The sequence below is a fragment of the Vulpes vulpes genome, chromosome 16 (genome assembly GCF_048418805.1).
Source record: "Vulpes vulpes isolate BD-2025 chromosome 16, VulVul3, whole genome shotgun sequence".
Lineage (NCBI taxonomy): Eukaryota > Metazoa > Chordata > Mammalia > Carnivora > Canidae > Vulpes > Vulpes vulpes.
Window position 1 is genome coordinate 38,796,875 of NC_132795.1, and position 26,484 is coordinate 38,823,358.

Here is a 26,484-nt window from a genome sequence, read left to right on the forward strand (position 1 = left end):
GGGTGGATGCTTTTTTTTTTCTTAAATCAACTTTATTTCTTTTTTCTTTTTTTTTAAGGTTTTATTTATTTTTTCATGATAGAGACAGAGAGAGAGGCAAAGACACAGGCAGAGGGAGAAGCAGGCCCCATGGCAAGAGCCTGACGCAGGACTCCATCCCGGGACTCCAGGATCACGCCCGAACCGCTGAGCCACCCAGGGATCCCCCTCAACTTTATTTCTTAGAGCAATTTTAGGTTTACAGCAAAATCAAACAGAGGTTACAGAGATTTTACTTAATACTACATAGCCTCCTTTCCTTGTTTTTTAAGACTTAGTAATAAACACTTAATATGTGTATTGGGAACATTATCCTCAAATTAATTCAGGAGAGTTGGTAACCTTCGAGGAACAAAAAAATGTTTCACTTTTCTTTTATGATTGTGAGGCTATGTGCTGGTGAAATTTTGCCTCCTGGAAATGTTCTGCAGTGGCAACAGTTGTTTTCATTAGTGTAGCCCTGCCCTTAAAGAAACAAGATATTTTCTATATTTCTGTTATGTTTTACACTGTCACGTTAAAACACCTTTATCATCATTGAGGGGATGCCTGGGTGGCTCACCTTTCATCATTGAGGGGATGCCTGGGTGGCTCAGTTGTTGAGCGTCTGCCTTCGGCTGGGGGCATGATCCTGGAGACCCAGGATCGAGTCCCACATTGGGCTCCCTGCATGGAGCCTGCTTCTCCCTCTGCCTGTGTCTCTGCCTCTCTCTGTGTCTCTCATGAACAAATAAATAAAATTAAAAAATAATCATAATAATTCATCATTGATTAATCTTCCAGAACATTTGAAGGAGTTAAGTGGCCAGTATCACTCTCTCTGAGATAAAATTAGAAGGGACATAAACATTTCTGCAGTTCTGTGATAAGTGAGTTAAAGCGAATATATAAGATGTCATTGGTTAATGTTTTTTTTCAGAGCCCACACAGCATTTTAGCCTTCAGTATTGTTGGAAACTGATTTTTATGTGAGACTGTACACTTCAGTTTAACAATAAGTGGTGATCATCCTGGAGACTAAAAATAGCTCATGTTTGTTCCTTAAATGTATTATTCCCTTAAAATGTGCAAATTTTTTCTTCTCTCTTAGCGTAACAAGATCTCCTGACCAAGCCGAGATGCAGAGCACTTCCAATCATCTGTGGCTTTTATCTGATATTTTAGGCCAAGGAGCTACTGCAAATGTCTTTCGTGGAAGGCATAAGGTTGGTTCAGAGAAAACCGTGAAGGCTTTTTATCACTGTATATGTACTCTTCTGAGAAGCACACTTGTCCTAAAACATGAGACAGAATGTTTTTGGTTATACTGTTTAAAGAGAGTTCCTGTTTTTGTGGTTAAAGTATAGCTTGTGTCAAAGAGAGTGATACTTACCCAGTGGTAGCACAGATTATGTGTTGGGAGTGGAGAAAAAAAGGAGATTGGTTAAAAAAGAGACTAGGAAAATTAGTGTTGTACCTTTTGATTTCTTTCCCCAACCTGGTCCTTCTGTGGTAGCGAGCGATCTCACTAGCAGAGAAGTTGGCAATGCACTGAGGTGGGCTACACACAAGGGAGAAGTATGGGAAGGCAGATGTACAGTTTGAGGTCAAGCCACAGGATTCTGATAGGCGGTACTACAGCTATGTGTCCCAGTAAACAGCATCCTACAGGGTAGATTGCAATAAAATGAGATTATCAGCAAGGAGCCCACCCTTAAACGGTATGAGGTAAACAGAACTTGTTAATGGACATGAGAATAGAATAAAAGGGCTAATCTCGGAGGCACTTCAAGAACCAAAAAGGTTTTCTGTCAGATTCTATACTGGAGGATGAAAATAAAGATAATTAAAATAATTTAAAATGAAATTTAAGGTCATTAAAGTTCCTATTCTGGAAAGTAAGCTGGAAAAATAATGGACTAAAAACATTCTTTTATAATACAAGTAATCCACTAATTTTTCACACTGTGCATTTGTTTTGAGCTTAATGATGTTCAGAGCTTTTTAAATTCTTATTTTGAGAAACAAGAGTTTAAAATATTTTAGTAAGGAGGAGTTTCTTCATGTTTTCCTTCGTGTTTTCCGGTAGCCTTGTGATTACCAATCAGTTCTGTCGGAAACCAGAAGATAAGCACTCAGAAGGGAGGGGCTGTTTCCTCTGGAGAGAAATGAGGACTGTAAACAGCCTCTGGTTCATAGAGAATGAATCAGAAGTGTGATATGGCTTTTAGCCTTTTTCCCTCTGATTCCAGAATTGTCCACAGGTTCTAGTTCCTTGATTCAGTTTGTTATGGACTCTAGGTCCTTTATCAAATCCATTGTGGTCACTTTGGATATTCCTGTCCTAGAAATTTTTGTTTTGTACTCTATCCCAAGAAGAGAAAAAAATGGATGATGACACAGGATTTAACATTGAGACCCTATCTTACTGTCTTCCTGTGACCCAAATCAACTTAACTTTTTTTTTTTTTTTTAATTTTTTTTATTTATTTATGATAGTCACAGATTGAGAGAGAGAGGCAGAGACACAGGCAGAGGGAGAAGCAGGCTCCATGCACCGGGAGCCCGATGTGGGATTCGATCCCGGGTTTCCAGGATCGCGCCCTGGGCCAAAGGCAGGCGCCAAACCGCTGCGCCACCCAGGGATCCTCAACTTAACTTTAATAATCACTTGGTATGTGACAGGCACTGTGATCGATTTAGTGAATGTGCAGTTCCTTCCCACAAAGAGTTTTGGGTTTAGTAGCAAGTTTGGCATTGGAAGGGATGTAAGTTGGAAACTGATGGCTTGATAGGTGGTCAGCAGTGACAGAAATTGGGTGAGGCATAATTCATATATTCTGGTCCTCTTTCCTTAGATACTCGGTGTCCTTCATTTAAGTTCCTGTATATAGTATGCATTCTGTAGATGTTTGTGGAATGAATGAATGAATGAATGAATGGGGACAGATTGGACTACCCTAAGATAAGCTAAAGTTCTTCTTCAAAGGAAACAGTGTATTTTATTCAATATAGTCGGAAAGCCTAAAATAGGGATTTGAGAGTTATAGGAATTTACTAAAAGATTGTGAAGAGTCAGTTTAGTATTCAGGCCCTAATATTCTTCCCAGGGATGTATTTTGAGAAACCATGTTTGTTCTCGGTAACATCAGTTTCAAAGGTTTAGGGCTATGCCCACAAAAATCTTACTTGCCCTTAATAACTAAGAATTTTTAACCATGATATTAGTTAAACCTTTTTATATTATTTTTATATTATTGCCTAGAATGACCCAATTTCCAAATTTACTACTGGTTATTCAAAGTATATTACCTCCTTCAGCTGTCTCTCATTGAGTTGTTTTTAGTTACTAGTTTATCTGATGAATGTGTATGTGTGTGATGACCATGGTGAAGTTAAAGGGAAGAGAGCTGTAGGAAGGATATTTGATCTGCCTGTATTTATACATTTGGCCCTTGAACAACATGGGTTTGAACTGTACGGGTCTACTTACACGTGATTTTTTTTTTCAATAAATACAGTATAGTACTGTAAATGTATTTTCCTTATGAGTACTTTTTTTTTTTTTTTTTTTTGAGATTTTATTTATCTGAGAGAGAGCACAAGTGAGAGAAGAGAAGCAGGGGCAGAGGGAGAGGGAGAAGTAGAAGCAGACTCCCTGCTGAACAGGGGGCCTGATTCGGGACTCAATCCCAGGAACCTAGAATCATGACATGAGCTTACTTAACCAGCTGAGCTACCCAAATATTTCTTTCTTTTTAAAAAAAAAAATTTTTTTTATTTATTTATTCACAAGAGACACAGAGAGAGGCAGAGACACAGGCAGAGGGAGAAGTAGGCTCCCTGCAGGGAGCCTGACATGGGACTCAATCCCGGGTCTCCAGGATCAGGGCTGAAGGCAGCACTAAACCGCTGAGCCACAGGGGCTGCCCCCAAATGTTTCTTAATAACATTTTATTTTCGCTGCCTGCAGCCCAGGGCGTGATCCTGGAGACCCGGGATCGAGTCCCACGTCAGGCTCTCTGTGTGGTGCCTGCTTCTCCCTCTGCCTGTGTCTCTGCCCCTTTCTCTCTCTGTCTCTCTCTCTCTCTCTCTGGCTCTATGAATAAATAAAATAAAATCTTTAAAAAAATAAATAACATTTTATTTTCTGGCTTACTTTATTGTAGGAGTGCATGTAACATACAAAATTTACATTGATTGTTTATGTTCCCAGTAAGACTTCTAGTCAACAATGGGTTATTAGTAGTTAAGTTTTTGGAAAGTCTAAGTTAAATGTGGATTTTTGACTGCACGGAGGGTCGGCACCCCTAACCCTCACATTGTTCAAGGGTCGACTATATATACATATGCACATAGATCCTCTAAGTATTACTCATCTATGCTTTGACTTAGGGACAGTGACTGCAGTTGAAAAAGGGAGAACAGTACATTCCCACACATATGCCAGTGATCTCGAGGTATGATATAGACTACAAAAGTTTACAAAATACTAGCCTTGATGGCATTGGGCACTTTGCAACATTGTCTTATTTTCCAGTTGCTCCTCTGTTAGGAATCTCCTAATTTTAGACTAGGTTGGAAACAAGTATCTTCAAGAAAAATCTTGGTTGGTGGTATACATCTGGCAGTGTTCTTATACCGGTTAAACAAATGGAAAAACAATGTAGTTCAACTGTGGTTCGGTTGTTACTCTATTTTCATATTGTCTAAAGATGGGTGGTGGGGAAGAGTGAGGGAAGTGTGATCACATTACATAGGTGGTGGTCTCCAAGTAGTGATCTTGACAAGATGTTGTGAAGCAGTTAAATGGTTTTAAGAAAAAAAAAAAAAAAAGATCATGAGGTTTCTGAAGTGAGAAAAGGATCGTGAGCTTCTGAGGTAATCATGGCTATAAGTGGTGAATCTGTATGGAAAGCTTTGGAAAGGGCATCAAAGCAGGCACAGCACGGAGATCCTGACAGGCAGCCATGAAATATCTTTAGGCAGGTGGTGCTTGATCCCCAAAGTCAAAGAGGAAATGATCTTTCCACTTGCTCCAGGGAAGTTCAACCTTGGATTGTGGGAAAAGTAAGATTAAACTCAAAGAATCTGGACTGACCACCAAGGAGAGGCTTGCGGATTAGAATGATTGGAAGGAGATGGGAGGGTCTGGAAGAGAGCCTTAAAGTAAAGTTAAAATGAAGAACATAAGAAGGTAACGTTTACCTGAAATTCAGCATATATTTCTACTTCTAAGAGTCCCAGCTACCGCTGTGCATTGTAATTTTCTGTGTAATCTATTTCAGTATTCCATGAGAGAGTAAGAGTGGGGTGCTGTAGCTACATCCAGAGAGAAAAGGAAATATCTTGGATTCTCTAAGAGAAAGCTCTATAAAGAAACAACCTGGGGCACCCGGGTGGCTCAGTGGTTGAGCATCTGCTTTTGGCTCAGGTCATGATCCCGGGGTCCTGGAATTGAGTTCCACATAGGGCTCCCTGCATGGAGCCTGCTTCTCCCTCTGCCTGTGTCTCTGCCTCTCTCTGTGTGTCTCTCATGAATAAATAAATTCTTAAAAAGAAAAAAAAAAAAGGAAAAGAAACAATCTGCCCTAGTCATCTAGATGAAGTCACAGAAAGATCTTCAAGGCAGCAGTGATGCAATCCAAGGAGGATAAGCTACTTGAATTCAGCTCCTACTTCCACATAACACATCTACACATACAGTATTGCAGCTAGGGAGTGTCTCTTTTTTTTTTTTTTTTTTTAAAGATTTCTATTTATTTAAGAGAGAAAGCACACTCATGCAGGGGGGAGAGCAGAGGGAGAAGATCTTCAGGCAGATTCCCCACCAAGCGCAGAGCCTGATACAGGGCTCAGTTCCAGGACCCATGACATCGTGAGCTGAAACCGCACCACCCGGGTGCTCTCGAGTGTTTCTTAACAGTTAATTTCATTACCTTGAGTTTCTTAGTGAAATTTCATATATGGAGTATTGTTTTCAATATCTCTTTTGCTGTTTTGTTTAGTTTTTAAATTATTAGGCCCTGGAGAAACCCTTCTGAGTTTCTTATCTGACTTTCTTATCTAAAATATACTCTCAAAAAAATACAATAAAAATAAAATATACTCTCACATCTGGTATTATTAGAGTTCTTTTTTTTTTTTTTTTTTGAGTTCTTCTTATATGTAAATGGCTGTCTTTGCCTCAGGTATCATAGTGGAAGCTTTTCTTTTCTTTTTTCTTTTTTTTAACTTTTATTTACTTATTTTTAAGTAGGCTGTAGGCCCAATGTGGTACTTGAACTCACGGCCCTGAGATCAAGAGTTGCATGCTTTTAACTTTAAAAGGAAATCAAGAGCCCTACTATAATTACCTATGCTGAAAAATATTTGGGTGTTCTATAAGACAAATAAATTGTTATAGCTAATTCTAATAGTATTTTTTTAATCTTCATTATAATATTATAAATAAATAAGACCTTTCTCTCTCTCTCTCTCTTTTTTTTTTTTTTTTTAGAAAACTGGTGACTTATTTGCTATCAAAGTGTTTAATAACATAAGCTTCCTTCGTCCAGTGGATGTTCAAATGAGAGAATTTGAAGTGTTAAAAAAACTCAATCACAAAAATATTGTCAAATTATTTGCTATTGAAGAGGAGGTAAGTAATCAAGTTTTAGGTAATCTTGTCCTATTTGTTGTAGTTATTGCAATCCAGGAGGTATGACCTAATATAAAAAATTGTTTTATAAACAATGAGTTTTTTTAAATGGTGAAAATGAGAGCTCATATAACCAAACACTCTGTCATCAAAGATTCTTGAAGAGATAAAACAATGGAAATGAAGTATCATGGAATCCAAAAAAGTAGTATAAGAACTAAGAGTAAAGAATATGGTTATCAGGGCAGCCCTGGTGGCGCAGCTGTTTAGCACCGCCTACAGCCCGGGGTGTGATCCTGGAGACCCGGGATCAAGTCCCACATCTGGCTCCTTGCATGGAGCCTGCTTCTCCCTCTGCCTGTGTCTCTGCCTCTCTCTCTCTCTCTCTCTCTCAATAAATAAATAAATCTTTTTTTTTTAAAAAAAGAAAAGAATATGGTTATCAGTATTTTTACTAAAACCAAAAACTAGGTGAAGTTAAATTGACATAATTATAAAAGGAGCAAATCAAACAATACAAAGAAGGCTTTATAAAAGAAGAATCCAGAAATCAATACAGTATATAAAGTATATACTATATAAGTTAATATAGTATGTAAAAGAATTGACTTTAAGGAGAAACAGTGAAAATAAGAATGTCATTAGGAAAATTCTCAAGAAGTAATGGAAATAGGAATGTAGTTTAATCCCTTTAGATATGAGTAATCAATAAAATCATACATTTTGAATAATAGTTTGGCAGTTTGTATTCCTTATACTGATTTCATTTTTAGTGAGTACTTCTTAGGAACTAATCAGAAATGTAAATTACAGTTTTATGCACAAAGATGTTCATTACTGCCCTATTTATAATAAAGAGTGGTAAAATAAATTAGAATATGTGATGGAAAAAAAGAAAAAAGAATATGTGATGGATAGTTATGCAGTTTGTTGTGCTCAAGGTTAAGAGAGTAGTCCTCCACACTGCCAAGTTTGTTCAAGACTTTTTTTTTTTTTTTTTAAGATTTATTTATTTATTTATTTATTTATTTATGATAGACAGAGAGAGAGAGAGGCAGAGACACAGGCAGAGGGAGAAGCAAGCTCCATGCCGGGAGCCTGACCTGGGACTTGATCCCGGGACTCCAGGATCACGCCCTGGGCCAAAGGCAGGCGCTAAACCGCTGAGCCACCCAGGGATCCCCTGTTCAAGACTTCTAATGCCAATGACCGAAGAGTTTGACGCCATACTACACAGTCAAATAGAACAGTCCCCACAGGACTCCGCTCATTCAGACACTAGCTGAATGATTTTCCTAGGGCTACCATCACTTCAGACCAGCTGGCTACAAATTTGGGGCTCCTCAGGGATCCCTGGGTGGCTCAAGGGTTTGGCCCCTACCTTTGGCCCAGGGCATGATCCTGGGGTCCCGGGATCGAGTCCCACCTTGGGCTCCCTGCATGGAGCCTGCTTCTCCCTCTGCCTGTCTCTGCCTCTCTGTGTCTCTCATGAATAAATAAATACAATCTTAAAAAAAAAAAAAAAAAAAAACAGCAGCCCTGGTGGCCCAGTGGTTTAGTGCCACCTTCAGCCCAGGGCGTGATCCTGGAGTCCTGGGATCGAGTCCCACATCAGGCTCCCTGCATGGAGCCTGCTTCTCCCTCCTGTGTCTCTGACTTTATCTCTCTCTCTTTCTGTGTCTATCATAAATAAATGAATGAATGAATGAATGAATGAATGAATAAATCTTTTTTTTTTTTTAATCTTTATTTATTTATGATAGTCACAGAGAGAGAGAGAGAGAGGCAGAGACACAGGCAGAGGGAGAAGCAGGCTCCATGCAGGGAAGCCCGACGTGGGATTCGATCCCGGATCTCCAGGATCGCGCCCTGGGCCAAAGGCAGGCGCTAAACCGCTGCGCCACCCAGGGATCCCTGAATAAATCTTTAAAAAAAAAAAACAATAAAATAAAACCAAAGGAAGAAATTCATAGGACACTATATAGGAGGATTCCAAACATTAATCTTGTTTGTCCTCATAGATTCATAATGATGCATGACAGTATGCACTGAAAATCACTAGCCTCAGAAACTCACTTGAGCCTTTGGTGTCCAGAGTTTTTATTGGATTTAATCACATACTGCCTGCCTTTAGTGTTTAGCCCTTTCCAGAGGTTCAGGTCAGTACCTTTAGTCTCAATTTCCTCTGGAAATTGAGATAGACATGTACATCCTAAAACCCCTGTTGTAAAGTCACATCATTAAACAGTTACATGGCCAAAGCCCTCATTGAAAGAAAGACTTCTAGCAGACAAGATATTCAGATGCTTAGTGACCACCTCTTAGTAGCCGCGGGCAGACAAATGCTTTACCTTATAGGATAAAATTTATTCTTTGCTACACAACAGTAATGAAAAGAGAGATTTACCAAAGTTTTAATCACCTGGGAACGTGCTTGTGTGTAATGCTTTGGGAGAAAAACAGGATTAAGACTAGATATGCGGTATGATCTGGAAAATACAGTATTATGTACAAATAGTGTTATGTATCTATAATGTGATTTGATATATAGGAAAAAGACTGAAAGGAAATGCACCAAAATACTAGCATAATTCTCTCTAGGTGATGGAATTATGAGTATTTCCCAAATTTTCAACAGTCAACATATTATTTGATTATTTAGAAATAACAGTCTTTTAAAGTTATTTATCTCTTCTTATAACTAATAGTAGAGAAATACAAAATATTTTATAAAACTGTTTTGGGGATATGTAGAAAAACTTATAAGAGAAAGGATGAAAAATTGGAGATGAATGCTGGATTTTAACACTCCATAATCACATTTTCAAGATCCTGAAATGGGCATATATCTTATAATCAGTATATATATGTAATTTGGTGGTTGTTTCTTTTTCCCTCTAAAGCCGTTCTTAAATTGATGGTGTATCTTATAGTCAGTGGTACATTAAAAGGTTTAAAACAAATCAGTAGCTCAAATGCAGATAGATAGACTAGAACGTTGTTACAAGAGGGACTACTCAGCCATCTATTTGTTTCTAAGACTAGCACTGCATTCCCTGAAGTAAAAGACTTGTCATGAGAAGAATTTCAGGTGTTTTAAAAGATTTGTTAGAAGATTAATGTCCTAAATGTATTATTATGTATTTGAAGGTAAAGATAATTTTTAAACAACCATTATAATAGTGTAGCAGTGATTTTCTAATTCAGATTAGGCAACTTTCATTGTGGTTTGATTGTCTTCAAAAACAAATCCAGGGGTTCCTGGGAGGCTCAGTGGATGAGCGTCTGCCTTTGGCTCAGGGCGTCACCCCAGGGTCCTGGGATCAAGTCCCACATCAGGCTCCTTGTTTTGTTGTTGTTGTTGTTGTTGTTGTTTTTCAGGCTCCTTGTATGAAGCCTGCTTCTCCCTCTGCCTGTGTCTCTGCCTCTCTCTGTGCCTCTCATGAATGAATGAATGAATGAATGAATAAAATCTTAAAAAAAAACAAATCCAATAGGAGTTTAGATGTTAATTGTTACATGTGTTGTATATTTAGAAGATGTTAATTGTTAAAAAGGAGGGGGGCAAAGATGTTAATTGTTATTTGTTAAATATTTACAATCACAATCAGTAAATATTTAACAAATCCCAGGTAAAGCAGTTCACAGTGCCTTCATCATTGTAGTAGATTCTACATTTAAGTGAAATCAGGTAAGTACTAGCAAATGATAAAAACTTATTTTTTATATTGAGTCCCAATTAGTGATTTCTTTTTTCCAGACAACAACAAGACATAAAGTACTTATTATGGAATTTTGTCCATGTGGAAGTTTATATACTGTTTTAGAAGAGCCATCTAATGCCTATGGACTGCCAGAGTCTGAATTCTTAATTGTTTTGCGAGATGTGGGTATGTTTGTTTATATGATTTTATAGATATATGCATATATAATTTAATGACATTAGAAAAAAATTTTTATGGGCTTCACACCCACCATGGAGCCCATCACAGAGCTTGAACTCACTACCCTGATATCAAGACCCAAGTTGTAATTAAGAGTCAGACCCTTAACTGACTAAGCCACCCACGTGCCCCTAATGACATAAGAATTTTCAAAGATAAGATATTCTTTTTATATTCAAAACCAAAGACCTTTTTTGCAATACTTTCTTAGATATGACATCAAGAGCATAGGTACAAAAAGAAAAAATAGGTAAATTGGATTTCATCAACATTAAAAACCTTTATGTTTCAGAGGATAATATCAAGTAAGTGAAAAGACAGGCCATAGAGTGAGAGAAAATATTTGTAAATCATGTATCTAATAAGGAATTTTTATCCTGACAACAGTCAAAATATAAATGAGCCAATTTAAAAATGGGCAAAAGGAAAAAATAAAGTAGGCAAAAGATTTGATAATGATTTCTTTAAAGAAGATACACATAGGGGGATCCCTGGGTGGCTCAGCGGTTTAGCGCCTGCCTTTGGCCCAGGGCACTATCCTGGGGTCCCGGGATCGAGTCCCACATTGGGCTCCCGGCTTGGAGCCTGCTTCTCCCTCCTCCTGTGTCTCTGCCTCTCTCTCTCTCTCTCTCTCTCTCTCTCTCTCTATGTCTATCATGAAAATCTTTAAAAAAAAAAAAAGAAGAAGAAGAAGATACACATACATGGCCAACAACACATAAAAAGATGCTCAGGGCTGTTGGTCATTAGGGAAATGCAAATCAAAACCACAAAATGATAGCACTTCATACGTACTAGCATCGCCAAATCAAAAAGACAAAACGGGCATCTGGGTGGCCCAGTCAGTTGAATATCTGACTTCTGGTTTGGGCTTACGTCATGATCTCAGGGCCATGAGATTGAGCCCCACTTTGGGCTCTGTGCTCAGCAGGGAGCCTGCTTGAGATCCTCTCCGTCTACCTCTTCCCCTCCTTGTGCTCACGCACACACATAGGTGCACTCTCTCTCTCTTTCTCTCTCAAATAAAATTTTAAAAAGACAAAAACAGGTTTAGCAAGAATGTGAAGAAGTTGGAACCCTCATATAGCTGGTGGGACTGTACAAAGGTACAGGCACTTTGGACAACAGTCTAGTAGTTCCTCAAAAGATTAAACATAGAATTGCCATATGACTTAGCAGTTCTATTCCTAAGTATTTACCTAAAAGAACTAAAAACATATGCACCCAAAAACTTGTACACCAGTATGCATAATACCCAAAAAATGGAAATAGCCCAAGTGTCCATCAACTGGTAAATAAGCAAAATATCCATGCAATGACATATTACTCTTTCATGAAAAAAAAAATGGGGCGCCTGGCTGGCTCAGTCAGTAGAACATAGGACTCTTGGTCTTGGGGTCGTGAGTTCAAGTCCCATATGGGGCCTAGAGCTTACTTTAAAAAAAAAAAAAAAAAGTACTGATACATGCTGTCTCATGGATGCACCTTGAAAAATTATGCTAAGTGAAGGAAACCAGACGCAAAAGGTCACAGTATTTATGATCTCATTTATAGGAAATGCCCAGGATGGGACACGTGGGTGGCTCAGCGGTTGAGCATCTGCCTTCGGCTCAGGGTGTGATCCAGGTCCAGGGATTGAGTCCCTCATCGGGCTCCCGGCAAGGAGATTGCTTCTCCCACTTGGTCTCTGCCTCTCTCTGTGTCTTTCATGAATAAGTAAAATCTTAGAAAGAAAGAGAGAGAGAGAAAGAAAGAAAAAGAAAGGAAGGAAGGAAGGGAGGAAGGAAGGAAAGAAAAGAAAAGAGAAAGAGAAAAAAAAAAAAGAAAAGAAAAGAAAAAAGAAAAAAAAGAAAAGCCTGGGATAGGCCAATCCATGGAGACAGAGAGCAGATTAGTGGTTGCCAGGGGCTATAGGGGATGGCAGACTTGAGTGACTGCTAATGGGTATGGAGTTTCTTTTTGGCATAATGAAAATGTTCTGAAAATAGTGGTGATGGTTGTACACTGTGACTCTTCTAAAAACTACTCAATTGTGTACTTTAAAAGGCTGAATTTTATGATGCATGAATTTTATCTCAAAGCTATTTAAAAAAAAAAAAAAAAATATGGCACCCAAAGGGAATAATATCTTCTTGACGAGGAATGAATCAGTATTTGAGGATTGGGAAAAGTCCAGTGATAAAGAAGGCATAAGGTTAGTGGGAATTCTTAAACTTGACACTAGAAGCAGTGTGGAGACCCTTTAGGCAAGGATAAGATGAGAGAGAAGCAATATATGCTACAGCCTGTTTAACCAAGTAGAAGTTATAAATAATCTATGACTTCCTAAGAATACCAGTAGCCCTGAGTTTCCATAATTGAATGTGATGCCCCTAAACTGATTTTCATGTTATATTTGGACATTCACCTGTCAGCTGTCAAATGTTTCAAACTAGCATTCAGTGGCACTGCCAGTCCACCAAACAGCTTAATTTCAGTAACGTAGCCATCTTTATCCTTAAAAAAGGAAATGGCCTTTGAAGAACAGCTTTAAACTTATAAGAAATATATTCTTACGGAAACCAATCTGACACTTTGCCTCTATTACTTTTTTACTGTTTTATGTATTGAGTCCAGTTTACTTTCTTACGGAATTTTTTCCCAAGCTAAAGAAATATGAAATTATGGTGAAAATTTGATATCTTTCTCAGAAATCCTTATCCTGGGGATCCCTGGGTGGCGCAGGGGTTTAGCGCCTGCCTTTGGCCCAGGGCATGATCCTGGAGACCTGGGATCAAATCCCACATCGGGCTCCCGGTGCATGGAGCCTGCTTCTCCCTCTGCCTGTGTCTCTGTCTCTCTCTCTCTCTCTCTCTCTCTCTCTGTGACTATCATAAATAAATAAATATAAAATTTAAAAAAAAAATTAAAAAAAAAAAGAAATCATTATCCTTAAGTTTAGACAGATTACCTGTATATAGTCAAAAGTAATTCAGGAAGTCATATGCTTAAGACCATTTTGTTCCTTTTTTCCTAATAGTATTTAATTAAGAGAGATTAGATTCTTCCTTAGACCATATTGATCCTTACTCTTACTCAGACATGAGATATAAAATGTAAAATACCATCTATTCCTTCTTTGGCAAAAATGACTTTAGACCAACTTACGGAAAAACATATTGAATGAATATGAGTGAATGATATCAATGAATTTGATGTTCACACATATATGCATAGATGGCCTACATTATGATTTCTTTTGTTTTATTAAGTGGGTGGAATGAATCATCTCCGAGAAAACGGCATAGTACACCGTGACATCAAACCAGGAAATATCATGCGTGTTATAGGGGAAGATGGACAGTCTGTGTACAAGCTCACAGATTTTGGCGCAGCTAGAGAATTAGAAGATGATGAACAGTTTGTTTCTCTGTATGGCACAGAAGAATATTTGGTAAGTCATGTATCACTAACTTATTTAAAGCTGAATATGCTGTAAATATGGGTAACTGCTCAACTAGTTCACTATAAAATGTAACTTTTATGACAAAGATAAAGCTTTTTTTCTAATTATATGGTATGTAATGAGGGAATTAGATATTGGTATCTAAGGATGTTGTTATTTTTCTGGTAAAAGATTCTTGTCTGATAACACTCATAAGTTAATTTTACTAATGCTATAGATCTATAGTAAAAGAAAAAGCTGGGGCGTCTGGGTGGCTCACGCGGTTAAGGGTCTGCCTTCGACCCAGGTCATGATCCCGGGGTCCTGGGATCGAGCTCCGTGTCAAGTCTCTGTGCTCAACGGAGTCTGCTTCTCCCTCAGCCCTTCCCCCTGCGTATATTCTTTTGTTCTCTCTCTCTCTCTCTCTAATATAAATAAGTAAAATCTTTTTTTAAAGAGTATATTTAATTTTTCAAAGAATCCCCATACTATTTCAACACAGTGGCTACACGAGTTTACGTTCCCAACAATGGTACCCGAGGATTCCCTTTTCTCCACATCCTTGCCAACACTTGTCATTTCTTGTCTCTTTATACTAGCCATTCTGACTGGTGTGAGGTGATATGTCATGGTTTTCATTTACATTTCCCTGATGATGAGTCACGTTGAGCATCTTTTCCTGTTGACCATCTGTTTGTCTTCTTCAGAAAAATGTCTTTTCAGGTCCTCTGCCCATTTATTAATCAGATTATTTGTGGGGTTTGGTATTGAGTTGTATGAGTTTAGCTTTTGCCTCTTAACAGACTTTTAAAATGGAAAGAACTGAACATTAAATTAACTCCCCAGAGTTCATGCTGTACTACACGTTGAAATTTTATTCTAATCTCTTTCCTATTTCAGACTATGCCCAGTCCTCTTTTCAAGTACAGTATACCAAAAGTTATAAAAAGAGTTAATAGCCTGAAGCTCAGCAATCTAGAAGTATTTATGTTTAAGTGAATATTTTTCTCATTTTGGAATTCCCCGACCAGATCTTAAATCTTCCTTCCCTTTGTTTGTGGAAGTCCAAAGAAAACTTCAGTATTCTTTCTTCCACCATTTTTAATATGATGGATATCTGAATAATATACACTGAGAGCTTTACAGTAGCTTTATCCTTATGTTCCTATTCCATATGTGTAGACGCAGGCTCTACACAAACAAGAAGCACATTCAGGAGAGAGCCAGTGAGCACAGGTATGTCTAACCAGCATGTATTAAGCCAGGATCATCAGTCAGTCACTCTGTGGGGAATTCTACCAGTTAGGAAATGTATTATTGCACCTTTTGAGGAGATTCCCCCTTCGTCTCTTTCTAGAATCGTTGTATCTCCTCTTCCCAGCGTGGCACCCTCGTGTGCTAGAGGATGTCGGGCATATCCAGGTACTCTGTTCACAGCACCATTTCTACACTAAGTACTACCTACTGGTCAAAGGTCTGGCCAGCACTTCTAAGGACAGTAGTTTCTGTGCTATACCACAAAACCAGCAAAACTGCATAGACCCCATATGTCTGGTAGGCATATGTTTTGACAGTCACTTCAAACCCCTCATGTTTATCACGTCTTTTGGTTTCTCATTACAATGTATTTCCCAATTTCCGCCACCCCTACCCTCCCACTCCCTTTACCTCTTCCACCTCCGTACTCCCCCCCCCCCCCCATTACACACACACAAACATACACACACACACTGTCTCCAGGGATTGTGACCCTTTGGGAGTCAGATTCATAGATTGCATCATTTAGAAGCACCCTCCTAGTAGTGTTATCTGCATTGGTTCCCAGTCCTTGGGCCACAGCCACATACCACAATGTCATAAGGCTTTTGTTTTGTTTTTTGTTTTGTTTTGTTTTGTTTTTAAGGCATTTGTTTTGATTTGGATGATGATTCTACTTTGGTCCAGAGTACACACTTATAGCTTTATCTTTCAAGAATCTTAAAGTTCTAATGCATAACTTTTTTTTTTTTTTTTAAATTTTTTATTTATTTATGATAGTCACAGAGAGAGAGAGAGAGGCAGAAACACAGGCGGAGGGAGAAGCAGGCTCCATGCACCGGGAGCCTGATGTGGGATTCGATCCCGGGTCTCCAGGATCGCGCCCTGGGCCAAAGGCAGGCGCCAAACCGCTGCGCCACCCAGGGATCCCCTAATGCATAACTTTTATAAAGGCAAATGTCAGGAGGCTAAGCATGTATGACTCCTGGTTGTATTCTGCAGAACTAAATGTCCATCAGAATCTCTGTCTGGACCTTTAAGCTCCTAAGCCATGTCCTATGAGATGTATCTGTACTCCAGAACTCTAGTATAGTGTCTCCAGGGCTTAAAGTCATGTGTTTAACATCAGATTAGCTATTTGGCTGGGTTGTTGCTACATCCCCAGTTAACCCTCTGAAATAATTCTAAAAAATTTGATTTTTATCTCAGAGTCCATATGACTTGCTCTGATGGATTGCATGTGAGGGATGAGAAAAAGGAATCAAGGCTGCCTGTTAGGTTTGGGGTATAAGCAACTAGATAGATGATGGTACTTCTTTCCTAGAGGATAAAGATTAGAAGGAAACCAGTTTGAGAATGAAGACCAAAAGTCTCTTTTAGATATGATGAAGTTTGAGCTACTTTTTAGTCATTAAAGAAAATAGTATGGGCAGCCCAGGTGGCTCAGCAGTTTAGCGCTGCCTTCAGCCCAAGGGCCTGATCCTGGAGACCTGGGATCGAGTCCCACGTCAGGCTCCCTGCATGGAGCCTGCTTCTCCCTCTGCCTGTGTCTCTGCCTCTCTCTCTCTCTCTCTCTCTCTCTCTATATATATATATATATATACACACACACACACACACACACACACACACATCTGCCTGAATAAATAAATAAAAGCCTTTTTAAAATAGTAGAATATATGAATCTGGAGGTCAGGGCAGAAAATAGTTTTGGGAGTTAAAGTATATAGATAATATTTAATGCCATAGGTCTAAATGGGAGATGAGGAAATGAGGCAGTTATCAGGTGAACAGCTATTTTAAGAAGTTTTGCTATGATGAGAAGCAGAGAATTGGGTCATAACTCAAAGGGTTGTGGAGTCAATTTAGGTTTTTTTTTTTTTTTTTAGATGGGAGATCTTAGGGATGCCTGGATGGCTCAGTCAGTTAAGCATCCAGCTCTTGATTTTGGCTCAGGTCATGATATCAGAGTCACGAGATGGAGCCCTGGTCTCTGCACTGGGTGTGGAGCCTGCTTAAGATTCTCTCTCTTATACTCCCCCTCCCGCCCCATCTTCTTTAAAGAAGGAAGGAAGGGAGGGAGGGAGGGAGGGAGGGAGGGAGGGAGGGAGGGAGGAGAAAAGAAAACAGGAGATCTTAAAGCATGTATGTAAGCTAAAAGAAATGATTCAATGGAGGAAATTGAAACCAAAAAGGGTTAGGGCACGTGGGTGGCTCACATGGTTGGGCATCTGCCTTTGGCTTGGGTCATGGTCCCAGGGTCCTGGGATCAAGCCCTGCATAGGGCTCCCTGCTCAGTGGGAAGCTTGCTTCTCCCTCTCCCTCTGCCACTCCCCCTGCTTGTGTGCTCTCTTAATCAAATAAATAAATAAAACTTAAAAATTAAAATAAAAGGGATAATTGCAAGAATTGATTTCTGGAATTGTTGAAACGATAGGGTAGGTTCCACAGCACAGATGGAAAAGTTAACCCTTGATAGCAGTTCCATCATAACTGGAAAGTAGGCCTGGAGTCTGGACATGGATTCATGTAGGTTGGTATTTGATAAAAGGCATAAGGGAGAATTGATCTCTGATTGCTTCCATTTCCTCATTGAAGTATGAAGTGAGGTTTCAAAATTGAGAATCAAAAAAAAAAAAAAAATTGAGAATCAAAGGAAGGATGGTATTGGAGGTTTGAGTAAAAGAAAAAAACAAACGTAGAATACTCTTTTCAGGAATGCCTGGGTGGTTCAGTCAGTTAAACATCTGCCTTCAGCTCAGGTCATAATCCCAGAATCCTGGGATCAAGGCCCACATCAGGCTCCTTGCTCAGGGGGGAGTCTGTTTCTCCCTCTGCTGCCATTCCACCTGCTTATGCTCGTTCTCTCTCACAAATCAAAAAAAAGAAAGAAAGAAAAAGAGAGAGAGAGAAAGAAAGAGAGGGAGAAAGAAAGAAAGAGAAAGAAATAGTCTTTTCAGATTGGAGAAGTAAAATTATTTGGAAAATATGACGGAATTTGTAGGTGTTTTTGAACATCCATTTGTATGTAATGTATTACCATGGAACACAAGTTAGTTTCTTCGTCCTTTTTTTTAAGCATCCTGATATGTATGAGAGAGCAGTTCTAAGAAAAGATCATCAGAAGAAATATGGAGCAACAGTTGATCTTTGGAGCATTGGGGTAACATTTTACCATGCAGCTACTGGATCACTGCCATTTAGACCATTTGAAGGGCCACGTAGAAATAAGGAAGTGATGTAAGTGGTTTCTCCATCTGAAATTAGAAATAATTTTTAAAATGTATTTCCGTATTATTTTGTTTCATCATGCATTAGGGATGTACACTAATGAAAATTGCTTTTAGCCATCATTTCTGGTATTTCATGCTATTTTGTTTTGAATAAGAATGCAACCTTATAAAGGCATAATTTTTCATACTGTGTTTAAGTATTTTATATACAAAGTGTAAATGGCATCAGTCTTTGGTCCATTATTAAAAATACACTTCCTTCTGGATTCGATTTCAGCACACTGTTTATTTCTCTATGTGTACTACTTATCGGGGTGTTTTTCCTTTATATAACTGAAAAAAAAGAATAACTCTGTGAGGTACTAGAACCATTACCAGATTTAAGAGAAATAAAAATTTTTTAAAAGGTGGGGGGGGGCGGCCCCGGTGGCTTTAGCAGTTTAGCACCGCCTTCAGCCCGGGGTGTGATCCTAGAGACCGAAATCAAGTCCCATGTCGGGCTCCCTGCATGGAACCTGTTTTTCCCTCTGCCTGTGTCTCTGCCTCTCTCTCTCTGTGTGTCTCAAATGAATGAATAATTTTTTTTTAAGTTTAAAAAAAAAGATTTTTACCCTGATCTGATTTCTTTTACCATTTCAGAAATAACATTTAATATACATATATAACATTTAATAATTTTTTTCTAGTGTCGTGGTTTCAGTCCAAAGGCTAAAAATGTACTTTAGTATAGTACATTATACTTTTATGTACTGCCATAATTATTGGGAAATAGTTACCTTGTATAAAATCACTGTTGGTAAACCAAATAAAGGAGGAAAGAGAAATGGAATTCTAGATGTGAAATTTTTTATAAACATCTCTACACTGACCACATGTCTTTTTATTGTAAGAAAAATTAGTGAATGACCCTGCTTCATGAGAAAGGGCCAATCTATGTACACATAAAGCTGTAAGGTTATAAATGCTGTTTAGAGAATGTTCTGGGACAGTAACTCGCTGACAGCCCAGTGTGTCCAATCATTCATTAGCTCTTAATATTTCTCTCAGACCTTTGCATTTTACCTGCCTTTTGTAAGCAGACATGATTTAAATAGTCACAACTATAAGAATATAATCTTTAATATCACTTCTGGAAATTGAAGGAGAATATTTTTCAATATGTTTGTTGATTTGAGGAGGTAGAACCAGTTGATACAGTGACTCTTGCTAAAACCTGTATATCTGAATGTTTTCAGCAAGGACAGTCTGAATATTCATGCAAAGAAGACTCATCCATTACTGTACTAATGGTCTTGGTATAATGTCATTTTGAGCCTGCTTTACAGCAGTGCCTCTTTTATAAAAATCTTTTCATTAATGAAGGCTGAGAGTCAGTTTGTGTTTTTCTCATTAAACCTAAATTGTGCCTAACAGTTAATCATGTTTTTATAGTCATACATATATTTTAAAGATTTTGCAGCATTTCTTGCTGCCCTAAAAATGGCTTAAATAAAAGCATGGTGTTCCCTAATAAAGGAAACGTGACAAAATGATAATTTTTGTCCTCATGTGCACAGATACCCCATTAGAAGAATTTATTTCTTTATATGCACAGCTTTTCATGAACACTGATAATGAATGTTCAGAGATGCTTGAGATAGTAATGGACTGTTTTACTATTGAAGGATGCATTCATCACGTTATAGCAGTGTTGTTACCTTGGTATCTCATTTCATGTCATCAGTGTATTTATATATGGATCTTATCAAAATGAGTAAAGCTTTTCCAGAAATTTTAAGAATTGTGCCCACTCATTCTGTTCACCACTTCTTTCTTACATTAATCTCATATCTCTACTTACTCCTCCACAGTCAGATCTTTTCCCATGTGAATGCAACTTACTTTTCACATTAAATTCCTTCTTCTGTGAAAAATGTTAAAACCGAACTCCTGGCTGCCTCTCCTGAGAAAGCAGCAGGTGGTCGAAATCAATGGTACTAGTGTCTTCTGCTTTTTAGAGAATATATTGATTTGCTCAGAGCACATTTCTGTAGACATTAAACAAACGAACAAAAAGTCATGTCAGAAATAATATCTATAAACTCATGTAAGACTGCTATATTATGTTTTACATTTTCATCTGTATTTCTGAAGGCATGGAACCCTTATTTCTCTCCCGCTCTCAGGTTTTGTTTAGGAAAGTGTTGAATCCTGCCAGGTTTCATGAACTCTCTCATTGACTTGCTACATCTTTATGGTATTCCTTTGCTTTCCCCTCCAGCCCTTTCTCCACCTCTCTTTTTTTCTTTTTTTTTTTTTTTATCACCTACCTCAAGGATCCAGTTAAATTTGGCTTTTAATGTTGGTACACACCCCTATTCCTGTATGTCTATGTATTTTTTTGATTTTCAAAAAATCTTTCTGATACTGTACTGTGTATAGTGTTGTTTTCTTAAAAAAAAAAAAAAAAGAAAGAAAAGAATGCTATTGTTCATCCTGCAGTAATTTCATAGTCTAGTTGACTGCCTTTGGATAATATGGGTAAAATGAATTTTTATGGCCTAGAAACATTCTGTAACATAACTTTTTTTGTGTTTGCTCGATTTTTTCAGATGGAAAATTAATATTTTTGTTGTCAACATCAAGATGCTGTTATATGTCACTCTGAGATCCCAATGAAAATTAATTATGGCATATATAAAATAATCGTACAACCACACTATTCTACTTCAGTCAGTCAGATTCAAAGTATTTTGATTGTTTTATGGATCCTGTGAACATCAATCACAAAGTTTCGTCTAGTAGATAATTGTAGGTGCAACTGAGGAAATATTTTTGCAAAGCCCATTGATATGCCATGCAATAATGAACTGCTTATTTTATTCTGCATTTATTCCTCCCAAGGTATAAAATAATTACTGGAAAGCCTTCTGGTGCAATATCTGGAGTACAGAAAGCAGAAAATGGGCCAATCGACTGGAGTAGAGACATGCCTGTTTCTTGTAGTCTTTCTCGGTCAGTATGGTGTATCCAGTTCTGTTTTACACTTCAGTGTTTGAAATCTTTATTGACTAAAATCACAAATACTTAAGTGTAGTTTGATTTGGGTTTTCGGGGGGGGGGGTTTTGTAAGATGTTACTATGTTTTAGATGTGCTTTGATTTGTCATCTTTGGCCTTGTGGCACTATAAAGATTGATTCTGATCTATATAAATAGTTTTGTCAGATCTCTATTAGGACAGAGGACAAACATTTTTGAAATTGCTAATCACTAGTCTTAGAATTCTGTCCTGAGTAGAGATCCAGCTTAGGACCTTGGCATCTTCTGTAGTGACCATCCATATTGACAGACCACAAATAGTGGTACAGGTGGGAATAACTAGAGTTCTAAAGAACACTCAATAAGTTTAGTAATATCCTCATTTTTAAAAAGTCTTCATATTATTGAAAAGGGGAAAAAAAAAAAGGGGGGGAGAATTAATCATTTTCTACTACTTTTTTCAGCATCTCAAATGTTCAGATGGGTCGTCTTTAACTTAGCAACCAGAACTCAAAAAAATTATATTATCAGACGTGAATTCTGTTACCTCAAAGAAAAATTTAAGGAGAAGGAAATTAAAAGTAAAGAGTAAATTATTTTAGATTTTACTCTGGAAATAAAGCCAAGACACTTATCAATATTTAGAATTTCTGATTACTAAATTAACTTCCATTTTTCCTGAGTGTGGCAGTTGTGTAATCCACAGGTAACATAGGTTATGATTTACTAGCTTAACATCTATTATAATTTGTGGGTACTTTTTGAATGCAGAATTTTTCTATAAATAAATTCAAAAGATATTTTAAATTTATTTTTATAAATACTTGAAGTAATACAAATTAGCAATGAAAACAACTGCAAAAAAAAAAAAGATAACCATCATTATATGTATTAGCCAAAACTGTGTAAGAAGTGAGAAAGACCTAATAACTTAGTTTGTAGGTGAAAAAGGATATAGATTGACCCTTCTCATTGAAAGTTCACATGTGTATGTGACTCAAAGCCAAGCTGAATCCTTGGACTCAGACTGTTGCGTCAAGACTTGGTCTCTTCAGATCATTAGATCTGCTTTTCTCTGATTTGTCTTTACTCTGGGTCAGGCTTTTTGCTGGTAGCCACAAGGTAGCTGCTGCCATTCGCAGACTTACATTCTCAATACTTTGAAAGCTCAGTCTAAGACCCATAGCAAAGATTTCTGGGTTGATTCTCATTTAACTGACTTGCATGCTACCAACTGTCCACCTCCAACTAATGATAATAACCACACCAAAGAATTGTTCCAGTGTCTGTTACCATAGTCAATATATAGTTTAGGGACACCTGGGTGGCTTAGTCAGTTAAGCGCCCGACTCTTGATTTCAGTTCAGGTCTTGATCTCAGAATTTTGAGTTCATGCCCCATGTTGGGCTCTACACTAAGCATTGAGCCTACATTTAAATATATATATATATTTTTTTTTAACTATTTGAAATTGCTAATTGAGAGTCTGAGTATATTATATAATTCAGTGAAAGCATGAGAAAAAATAAAGGCCTTTCCATTCTTTTTTTAAAATTTTTTTAAATTTAAGCTTTTTCTAAAAATTTTATTTGAATTCAGTTAATTAACATATAATGTATTGATTGGTTTCAGAGGTAGAGGTCCGTGATTCATCAGTCTTATATTATACCCACTGCTTATTACATCACATACTTTCCTTAATATCCATCACTCAGTTACCCTATCTCCCCACCCACTCCCCCTTAAATTTAATCTTATTAGTCAAAGATTATCTCTAGTTGAGTTGGCACTAATTGATTGCTGGATAATTATATTAATTTTACTTGCTAAAGAAGTAAACTACAAAAAAAACTACAAAAGGCATATAAATTCAACATTAAAATTATATATTAGAGAGCCATATTAAAAAGACATTAAAGATCCTGAATTAAAGATAATTCAACCATTATCTTATCATCATGACTGCATGGTTCTAATCCATTGATCTTGCCCGGATGGCCATGGATATATATAACATTAGAATGTGTTTGGAAAAGTAAGAAAACTTGAGAAGGAGCAAATCAAAGAAAATAATCAGTAAAATATAAGGTAACATAAAAATACCATAACCCCTGATTGAGATGTGATCTTAAACTAAGTTACCTGACTTTCTGAAAAGTTGGCAGATATTTTAAAATTTTAGATCAATCTAAGTTGTAGCAGTTCCTTTGATTTGTTGGTAAATATTATGATTCTTGTAACTAGACAAAATACAACATTCACTCTTCAAGTAACTTTTTCAATACTATTTTAGGGGTCTTCAAGTTCTACTTACCCCTGTTCTTGCAAACATCCTGGAGGCAGATCAGGAAAAGTGTTGGGGTTTTGACCAGTTTTTTGCAGAAACTAGTGATATACTTCATCGAATGATAATTCACGTTTTTTCACTGCAACAAATGACAGCTCATAAGATTTATATTCATGGCTATAATACGTAAGTACCTCTTTATGTTTTCATCCTGTATCATAATGTGTTCTATAATTATCTTCCTAAATTAATAGAGAAAATGGAAAAGATGTCTCAGCTTCTCCAAAGACACCCACTTCCCACTTAGGAAATTACGTTTCAGTGCTTAATAAGTTCTTTTTCTCTTATTTTTGGAGTAAAAGGATTAATTTTCTACTTATAAAATTTACGGGTAAATTAGTTCTTAAACTGCAAGTTTTGCAAGACAATTCTTTTTTCTATGCCTTCTCTCTTACATAATCACATAACCACAAATAACATCTACCAATAAATGGGCTGGGTTCTATTAAGAGTACTGCCCTGTCAGGGTTGCCTGGCTGATTCAGTCAGTAGAGCATGCAACTCTATTTTTTTTTTTTTTTTTAGGATTTTATTTATTTATTCATAGAGACACGGGGCGGGGGGGGGGGGGGGGCAGAGGCACAGGCAGAGGGAGAAGCAGGCTCCACGCAGGGAGCCCGATGTGGGACTCGATCCAGGGTCCCTGGACTGCAGGCGGGGCTAAACCACTGCGCCACTGGGCTGCCCAGCATGCAACTCTTAATCTCTGGGTCCTCAGCTCAAACCCCATTTTGTCGTAAAGCTTATTTTTTAAAAAAAGAAAACTGCCTGTTTTGCTTTGTTGGCCCTGCCCTGTCATTTAAAAAATAATAAAACAGGACACTTGCGTGTCTCCGTTAGTTGAATATCTGCCTTCAGCTCGGGTCATGGTCCCAGGGTCCTGGGATCAAGCCCCACATCAGGCTCCTTTCTCAGTGGAGAGTCTGCTTGTCCCTTTGTTCCTTCTCCCTGCTCTTGCATGCTCTCTCTCTCCTCAAATCTTAAAAAAATTTAAAGCATAAGTCTTTTTTTTTTTTTTAAGATTTTATTTATTTATTCGAGAAATAGAGAGGCAGAGACACAGGCAGAGAGAGAAGCAGGCTCCATGCCGGAAGCCTGACGTGGGACCTGATCCTGGGTCTCCAGGGTCACGCCCTAGGCTGAAGGCACCGCTAAACTGCTGAGCCACCCAGGCTGTCCCTAAAGCATAAGTCTTAAATATAGTTAGTATGGTTATTATTTGCATACGTGGCATAAAATCCTTATTAAGTGCTAGAGAAATAATCATTTGTGTTAACTAAACAAAAACACATTTTACCTATATTATTTTTGTTTAATCTGCCTATGTGTTAGAACTGCATGTAACTGGGACGCCTGGGTGGCTCAGTGGTTGAGTGTCTGCCTTTGGATCGGGTCGTGATTCTGGGGTCCTGGGATCAAGTTTTGCATCGGGCTCCCTACAGGGAGCCTGCTTCTCCCTCTGCCTGAGTCTTGGGCTCTGTCTCTGTGCCTCTCATGAATAAATAAATTAAAATCTTAAAAAAAAATAAAGAAGTGAACGTAACTAAGTATCACACACTTACATGTAAAACTAGGGAAATCTGAATATCATAGGTGGATTATATCAGTATCAATATCCTGGTTGTAGTATACTATATTATATGCAAGATGTTACCATTGGGGAAAACTGGACAAAGGGTATATAGTGTCTCTGTATTATTTCTTACAACTGCATGCGAATCTACAGTGGTCTCAATGTTTTTTAAAATGAAGAGGGAAAAACAAAAAAAAACAAAAAAACAAAAAATAAAAAATAAAAAATAAAATGAAGAGGGAAAAAACATTACACCCATTCTATAAGCCTTAGTGTCTGTTTTGACAAGATTCAAATAGCAGTTTTGATGTCTCATAAAACTCAAAAAGAGACCTTTACTGGCAATTAATTAAGGAATAAAATCAATTAGATAAAATATTTTAGATTGTAGTATGTACCATGTATAATATACTATTAGTATTATAAACTTAAATATATAGCAATATAATAAAATAATATTAATATGACATATCAAATAAATTTTTTATCTTTGTCTTGTTATATAATAGCCTAAGTAAATATGTATCATAGGGGAATGCCTGGGTGGCTCAGTCACCAACTCATGATTTCTGCTCAGGTCATGGTCTCAGGGTCCTGGGATCAAGCCCCACCCCACATTAGGCTCTGAGCTCATCAGGGAGTCTGCTTGTCCCCTTTCCTCTACTCCTCTTCCCACTCATGCGCACTCTCTCTCTCTCTCTCTCAAATAAATAAAATCTTTTAAAAAAACAAAATGAACCGTAGTTAGGTACTAGCCACTATTTCATTTTAAGAGTACATCTGAACATCAGAAGCCCACCTAAGCCTGAGCCAAATCACAGCATTGCTGCTGATATGTCTCTAGTTGCATAGGTCTATTCAGGGAGAACCTACCTTTTTCCCCAAAACATCATTTTGAAAAAATCTTGTTTTATTCATTTAACAAATATTTTACAGTCATGTCTCAGAGACGTTTCTCAGCTGTTTAAGGCATTTAATCCTCACCATGGTACTGTGAGGTGGGTGATACCACTTGCGTTTTATAGATGA

General features: G+C 37.7%; 1 protein-coding gene across 4 annotated transcripts in view; it reads left to right on the plus strand.

Moving 5' to 3' along the window:
- Positions 1-26,484, plus strand: part of TBK1 (TANK binding kinase 1) — a 40,489-nt gene that overhangs the window by 1,455 nt on the left and 12,550 nt on the right. For 2 of the 4 annotated variants that reach the window (XM_072742928.1, XM_072742929.1), the window contains 8 exons: positions 1,130-1,244; positions 5,061-5,215; positions 6,518-6,658; positions 10,419-10,548; positions 13,854-14,035; positions 18,363-18,523; positions 21,400-21,510; positions 23,829-24,008. In XM_072742928.1, the coding sequence (XP_072599029.1) occupies positions 6,587-6,658; positions 10,419-10,548; positions 13,854-14,035; positions 18,363-18,523; positions 21,400-21,510; positions 23,829-24,008 (836 nt within the window). In that variant the 5' untranslated portion in view covers positions 1,130-1,244; positions 5,061-5,215; positions 6,518-6,586. The remainder of the gene's footprint in view (positions 1-1,129; positions 1,245-5,060; positions 5,216-6,517; positions 6,659-10,418; positions 10,549-13,853; positions 14,036-18,362; positions 18,524-21,399; positions 21,511-23,828; positions 24,009-26,484) is intronic. The other 2 variants (XM_072742926.1, XM_072742927.1) reach the window with 1 other exon arrangement.